At 38.2% G+C, this 8,066-nt stretch overlaps 1 protein-coding gene across 5 annotated transcripts in view; it reads left to right on the plus strand.

Annotated features, from left to right (window-relative positions):
• The window catches only part of CTNNA1 (catenin alpha 1), a 346,126-nt gene that overhangs the window by 229,014 nt on the left and 109,046 nt on the right, over positions 1–8,066 (plus strand). For all 5 annotated transcript variants that reach the window (XM_024994302.2, XM_059888218.1, XM_024994299.2 and 2 more), the window contains 2 exon segments: positions 5,141–5,410; positions 7,852–8,055. In XM_024994302.2, the coding sequence (XP_024850070.1) occupies positions 5,141–5,410; positions 7,852–8,055 (474 nt within the window).

The following is an 8,066-nucleotide window of genomic DNA, read 5'->3' on the forward strand; positions in this document are numbered from 1 at the left end:
TGGAAAAAGCAAGAGAGTTCCAGAAAAACATCTATTTCTGCTTTATTGACTATGCCAAAGCCTTTGACTGTGTGGATCACAATAAACTGTGGAAAATTGTGAAAGAGATGGGAATACCAGACAACCTGACCTGCCTCTTGAGAAATTTGTATGCAGGTCAGGAAGCAACTGTCAGAACTGGACATGGAACAACAGACTGGTTCCAAATAGGAAAAGGAGTATGTCAAGGCTGTATATTGTCACCCTGCTTATTTAACTTGTATGCAGAGTACATCATGAGAAACGCTGGGCTGGAAGAAGCACAAGCTGGAATCAAGATTGCCGGGAGAAATATCAATAACCTCAGATACGCAGATGACACCATCCTTATGGCAGAAAGTGAAGAGGAACTCAAAAGCCTCTTGATGAAAGTGAAAGTGGAGAGTGAAAAAGTTGGCTTAGAGCTCAACATTCAGAAAACGAAGATCATGGCATCCGGTTCCATCACTTCATGGGAAATAGATAGGAAAACAGTGGAAACAGTGTCAGACTTTATTTTTCTGGGCTCCAAAATCACTGCAGATGGTGATTGCAGCCGTGAAATTAAAAGACGCTTACTCCTTGGAAGGAAAGTTATGACCAACCTAGATAACATATTGAAAAGCAGGGACATTACTTTGCCAACAAAGGTCCATCTAGTCAAGGCAATGGTTTTTCCTGTGGTCATGTATGGATGTGAGAGTTGGACTGTGAAGAAGGCTGAGTGCCGAAGAATTGATGGTTTTGAACTGTGGTGTTGGAGAAGACTCTTGAGAGTCCCTTGGACTGCAAGGAGATTTAAACCAGTCCATCCTGAAGGAGATCAGTCCTGGGTGTTCATTGGAAGGACTGATGCTGAAGCTGAAACTCCAATACGTTGGCCACCTCATGTGAAGAGTTCACTCATTGGAAAAGACTCTGATGCTGGGAGGGATTGGGGGCAGGAGGAGATGGGGATGACAGAGGATGAGATGGCTGGATGGCATCACCAACTTGATGGACATGAGTTTGGGTAAACTCCAGGAGTTGGTGATGGACAGGGAGGCCTGGCGTGCTGCGATTCATGGGGTCGCCAAGAGTCGGACACGACTGAGTGACTGAACTGAACTAAATACTTTTCTTGAGAATTAAATAGCAATTCTGTTTATCTTAATGTGCCAGCCTGGTGAAATCTTCACTCTCCCTTTTAGGTAGTTTCCACTGGCCTCCTTTAGTTACTGGTCACAGTTTTTCACACTTTGTGTTTCCTGTAGAATAGAATAGAATTCCTCTATTGCTGTATGCTTAGTGTCCTAGACTGTTTTCACCTTTGACCTTTCCTTCTCTCCCCAGGTGTGGTATGTAATAGTTCACCTCCTCATCAAGCCTTTTATCTTTATTGGCAACCCTAGTCCAGAAAAGGGATTTCCTGACAAGCAGTATTTGGATATGATGTGCATACTTGGCTGCTTTAGCTCCCCTGTACCATTTAAGCAACAGCCACCCAGTGAGGAAATGCTGAACCTTATAAGGTGTACAGGAGCTCTGGAATTTACCAGTTTGTCTTTAAGGGTTTTTTGGAACATGGTGTAGGGCTGAGGATGTTGTTGAAAATAATAGTGAATAACTTTCAAAAGGTGTTCACTATGCACTAAACACTGTTATAAGCATTTTGTAAGTACAAATTTGTTTAATCCTCACAAAAGTAGTATAAAGTAGATCATATAATTGATCAGATATTAATTTTATAGATGGAGGAACTGTAGTGTAGAGAGGTTAATTAATTTGGCATGGACATTCATCTAGAAGTGGTAGAGCCAGTTTTGAACCTAGGCTGTATGGCTCCAGAAGACAGGCACATTGTTTAATCTGCTGCTGTAATCCCTAGTGCCTAGAACACTGCCTAGATACATAGTGTTCAATAAATACTTGTTTAACAAATGATTGAAAAACCCCATTTTGCTGTACTGCAGATCCATCTGCAAAGGGATTCTGTGTGTGGCCGTAATCTGTTACTTTCTTGGGTTAGAATATTACTTGCTGAGTAGAAGATTTTGAATTTCCATTAGACTGGCTGCAGACTCTTTGACTGTCAAGGTGAAATAGATGGTAAGGGTAAGGATCTGCCATAGCACTGACGCTGGTTTTTCTGAGGAGGACTACTTCTGCCTTACATTGTAAGCTCTGCCTCCCCGGTATGCTAAAGATGGACTGCTTTGATGTTTACATTCCACCCACCCAGGTACAGGAGCTTGTTGAGATGGGTTTGTTAAAAACATAGTGCTTCTTACCTAGTCTGTCAACTCTGATTTTCGTGATTATTTTTCTGAAAGCGTGAACAAATTGGTAATGGATAATATTGCCACTGTCTGTTTTATGTGTAAATCATGTGGACTGGATGAGTTTGACCATGGACCATTTTTTAAGTGTAGTAATTTGAATCCAAGAGAAGACATCTGATCAAAAGTAACTATGGCTGCAATTTTATATTGTTAAGAGGTACATGAGAGGAAATTGTCATTTGAATTTCCAGATCTTGGTTAGAAAGTGTTCTGGATTGCTTAGAATTTAGCTTCTGTTTCTTGGTTACTTGTGTGATGGTTAGTTCAAATTATGTTGGAAGGAGTCATTTCCACTTTGTTTTGTTTGTTCCTGAGTTTGTTTGGTCACACTGGGGAATTATGAAGCCTGAAGTAGACCAAGGAATTCTAAATTTTGTATGTAATCTATTACATTGCTTAATACTTTATTTCCCCCCATTAATCTGGATTAATTACGAGACCCGTGTATCTTATTTTTAGCTGCATTGGATTTTAATTGCAGCATGTGGGATCTAGTTCTCTGACCAGGGATCAGACCTGAATTGGGATCATGGAGTCTCAGCCACTGGGCCACCAGGGAAGTCCTAGCACTGTATATTTTGAAAAGAATTCTTATGATTGATCATTTTTCTTATTATAATAAATAGTGCTGCCTTGTGATAGTGTCTGTTTTCCTATCTTTACTTAAAATCTAGTTCTTTATGCTATGGCAGAAGCACTTCTAAAAAGAGAGAAGATAGAACACTTTAGCAGTTAGGACAAATGATGGTAGCTGTCATTTTCATCATAGATTCAAATGCATCCTCCTTACTTGTAAAAAGAAGTCTGTCAAAGATACATTGTCGTGAGGGCAAGATCTTTAGACAATGCCACACAGCACGTGTGCACCAGCGGCTTTCATATAATGGTGAGCCCTAGCCCTTTGTCGTAGTTTGAGTCTTAAAATGATCATCCTCTAAGTCCATGGTGTCCTTTTTGAGTATTGAACTTCATGTAGTCTTTGGGAAGGTAGGAGTTTATCATACCAGGCCGGGAAGTGACTCTAGAAAAATTATGTGTTGAACAGGAATTGTGGTACCTATTGTAGCTTTGGGTGACTACAAGTGTCTTTGCTTAACCTTTGCAACAGACTATGCTGATTTAGGCTGTGGATACTTAGGAAGTATCCACAAAGTTGATTGCAAAGTGTTTTTATGAAATAGAGGATATTATAAAGGCAAATGCCTTCTTAGAAAGCGTAAAAGTCCCTGAGGTTGTAGTGAGGGAAGACATTAAGGAAATGCCACACAGAACATGTGCACCAGCTGTTTAAGCATAATGGTGAGCCTCAACCCCCTGTCATAGCTTGAGTCTTGAAATGATCACTGATAATCAAAATCCAAGGGGTCCTGTTTCTAAATATTTAGCCTAATGTACTGTGCTACAGGGCATTTGAAGTGCTATGAGCTATTACTTGGCAAATTCAAATTCCAAATGAGAAAAGAATTCTAGCAGGAAAAGTAAGCTGTCATATTGTACAAAGTTTCAATAAAGATGCAAACCTAAAACATAGATGAAGTTTCAGAAAAAAGCCAGTGTGGTGTCTCTAATGCTTAATTAGGAACTCATTTAGAAAGATGACCCATAAACAGTTAAGTCAGACTTTAAATTGAGTAATTGACTTTGGCCTTTCTAAGTCAGTTTTCTCTTACTGTTTGCACGTGTTGTAGTTACTTTAAAAACATTTAAATTATACTCTAGGACTCAGTTGATGACATTAATGTTTAAATTCTAGGGTCACACATAAAATAGAGTTGAAACAGTTGGTGGTCAGTTATGGTTATCACTTACATTTTTCTTCTGTGGTAGCAAATCCACATTTACTGAAGACTTAGTTTTCTCTGAGTAATTGCAGTAACATAGGAATACCAGAAGTACTCCCTTCCCATCTTGTTTATTGTTGGTGTCACTTAGCATATTCACCCAGATTTACCAAGCAAATGCTGGTAGTTGAAACCATGTTAGGAACCTCAAATCATTTTAACTGTGGATTATAATTATGGGATAGAGGAAATTGAGAAAGGACAGTTCACCTAAGATTGCATGTCTATAGAGTATTATAGTGAAATATTAATACAAACCTTTTGGGTTAAAGTCATGGAGCCCATGGACTTCAGCTTTATGCCCTAATAATCTGGGTCCTACCGTGGTCTTTGGGATGAGAAAGGGGAAACGAGATGTTCTGTACTTGGAAGAACAGGCTTCCACATCCTCACCTGGCTGGTTTGAGTAGTTTGTGGTTTTGAGATATCTGTGGTATCTCATCCCAATTTTGACAAAACTCTCTCAATGAACTTCTATAACTTAATAAAAAAGAAGTCCTCATAATAAATTTTGCTCTGTTTAAATGTCTCTTTATCTTTTGTATTTTAGTTGAAATAGGTATATCCATCTTAATAAGGTTGTAATCAAGATGTTAGTTTTCATGGTTTTGTTTTTTATTAGTGCTCTTCTAGATGCCTTACATGCGTTGTTCCATTTAATCCTCAAGGCATTTGTAAGAGAGCAAAATATTGCTCCTATTTTACAGAAGGAGAAAGTGAGTATGGAGAGTTTAAATAGGATCATAATAGTAAAAACTAGAGCTGGGGATTCAAATTCAGGTCTTTGTGTTTCGGGAAAGTTTGAACTCTCAGCTACTAAGCCATACTGTGTCCTTTGTGATGAACTTTCAAGCCAAACTGTTAATGAAAATAACATCTAATTAGCAGAAATTCTAACTTTTTAGAATTCACTGACAAATTTTTATGAGTAGAACCCATATTCTTGTTTTACTTTTGTAGGAACTGAAAGATGTGGGCCATCGTGATCAGATGGCTGCAGCCAGAGGAATCCTGCAGAAAAACGTTCCAATCCTCTATACTGCATCCCAGGCATGCCTACAGCACCCTGACGTTGCAGCCTACAAGGCCAACAGAGACCTGATATACAAGCAGCTGCAACAGGCAGTCACAGGAATTTCTAATGCAGCCCAGGCCACTGCATCAGATGATGCCTCTCAGCACCCGGGTGCAGGAGGAGGAGAACTGGCATATGCCCTCAACAACTTTGATGTAAGTTATACTTGGAAGGAGACTTCAGGCTTTTGATGATCCCTCAAAATTAACAGATTTGTGGGGAAATGTGATTAAGGTTTCTCATGATAGCTCAGTTTCGACTTAGATTCGCAGTGTAAGTTGAAAGAAATTTTATGAACCATCATTCAACTTGATCTTGGCCTAAAGCATTTATCTTTTCTTCCCCCTCCCCTCCTGTCGCTTTTCACCGTCCCTTCTCTTTTCTTTTTTAGTTTTAGTTAAACTTCTGAATTTTTTTAATGTTGTGTTTCCTAAGAGGTTATTCTTGAGATATGAATTCAATTCATTTCAACCAAGATTTTAACCTTCTGGGAGATGTGAACCTATGGAAAATACAGAGGCAAAGTGCACTTAGGCTGTGTGCTCCAGGTACTCACAGTCTAGTGAGAGTTATAGACACATCATAAACGACTACAGCAAAAGTGCTGTCATCTTAATCTTATTTGCCTAGACACACTTCTCAATAACTAAATCGTAATAAAGACAAGATTTAATCAAGTAGGAGCAAATTTAGGATTAAAATACTTTGTTAGCATAAGGCCATATAATCACTTTTTATAAATGATGTCCCAGATATGTTCTGTGTATATATTCTGTGCACACACTATCCTATGTGTCAACTCTAATCGTAATTTTGGGGGATGTATTTTATGGTTTTAAATTTCTACCCACAATGCCTCATGGCTTCCAGTAGATGGCAGCAGTTCAAGATTTCTTTAAGGTTTTTTTTTGTTTGTTTTGAACCCAGCTGTTAATTTTTTTTAAAAAATTAGCATTAAGAGAAAATTACCTTCCAGGTGACAAGCATCCTTTCATAAGTAGGAATGCTTTGAAGTATAGAATAAATATAATAGAGTGCATTTTAACAGTTGTTGATATTTTTTTCCTTTGTCTCACCTCGGTACTTTGGCTTGGGTAAAGACAGTGTTACGCCAAAAGTCTATGATATTAGAACTGAATTTTTACCCTGGAGCCTTAAACATTAAATGAACTTACAGCAAATTCTTAAGATATATCTTACAATTAACTGGCACTGTTGTTTTTCCCTTTCAAATTTGACAGTATTAGCTACTGGCCTCATTCAAGGCAATAAGGGTTACATTTTGCCCTAAGTTGAGTAGTATCTATTAGAGGTCACTTAACTTCTTCAGGGTACAATGAAACTTCATTCATAAAATGAGGGGGTTGGACTAAATGTTTATAGGTCTGTTGAAGTTCTGTGACTGTTAAAATCCTGTGACCATTCCTTCCTCCTTCCTATTGGTCATTGTGAAGAAGGCATTGTGTATTCAGTTTTGACCAGAGAAATAACTGCAGTAACTTAGTCTGGTAAGAAAAATGATCAGCTATAATGTAGGTTAATAATAAACTGAAGGAATCATATGTTCAGTTTTAAAATAGATGATTTTTTGGAAAAGAAAGAAGAAATGTATACTTATTGGAAAAGGGCAGGCTTTTTTTACAGGGGAAAAAAACTTGGCATTTAAATTGAAATCAATAAGAACATAGTCCCTATAAAGAAAAATAAAGGCAAAATATTTGTACAGACATTTACTGGTGTGAGGATGAATTATATCAAGTGGAAAGTCTATGGAAGGCCAGTAGATCCTGTCTTGCGACTGTTGATGTTAGACCTTGTACCTATAGCTTACTTGTGACCAGACTTTATTCATCAGTGGTAAATCTCAATTTGAGTGGAGTCGGGGGAGTAAAGGGGAGACAGAGGAAGGATTTATTCTTTTGGGGGTAATTGTATCTTAGAGAGTGGCTTTTTTGGGACAGATTACTGTCATCTCTTACAGAATTACCTGAAGGTCTTTGAGGTAATAAAGTCTCTTAATTTGGAATTAGCAGAATAAATTTGAGACTGAATCATTTATAAACTTTGAAATGTATAAGGTGAGGACAGTTGAAACTGATTATAAATGACTTTTCTGAAACCTTGAAGACAAAAGTCAGTGTTTTGTTTTTATTTTTTTTGTGTGATGAAACAGTTCTGTTACTATCATGTGACAGTTTTACACTCTGTACATAGAAAAAGAATGCTGATGTTTATTTTTCTTGTAATTCTCATTTGGTAACTTACTAGACCTTTAGATATTCATATTAAGTTGCATGAACATAATTTTTATGCTGACATATTTCTGTTTGCATTTGAGATACCATACCTTATTCAGACCCCTTCAGCTTGAAAGTATTGCTTCCAGTGCCTTTTTTAAGAAGTAATCCACCATTAGCCAACTTGTGTGGAATGCCCCTCATCTGTATAATGTATAAAGTTAACAAGTATAACTTTGTTTCAGGCATTGAAATTTTTTGTGTTATATGTTGGTGTTTCTAAACAGCATTTTCCTCACCTTCTTGAATACTGGAGGAAATAGAGATGACACTAATAGTCACTAACGCTTCCTTTGCAGAAACAAATCATTGTGGACCCCTTGAGCTTCAGCGAGGAGCGCTTTAGGCCTTCCCTGGAGGAGCGCTTGGAAAGCATCATTAGTGGGGCTGCCCTGATGGCTGATTCGTCCTGCACACGTGATGACCGGCGTGAGAGAATCGTGGCAGAGTGTAATGCTGTCCGCCAGGCCTTGCAGGACCTACTCTCGGAGTACATGGGCAATGTGAGTAAGAG

Source organism: Bos taurus, chromosome 7 (genome assembly GCF_002263795.3).
Source record: "Bos taurus isolate L1 Dominette 01449 registration number 42190680 breed Hereford chromosome 7, ARS-UCD2.0, whole genome shotgun sequence".
Taxonomy (NCBI): Eukaryota; Metazoa; Chordata; class Mammalia; order Artiodactyla; family Bovidae; genus Bos; species Bos taurus.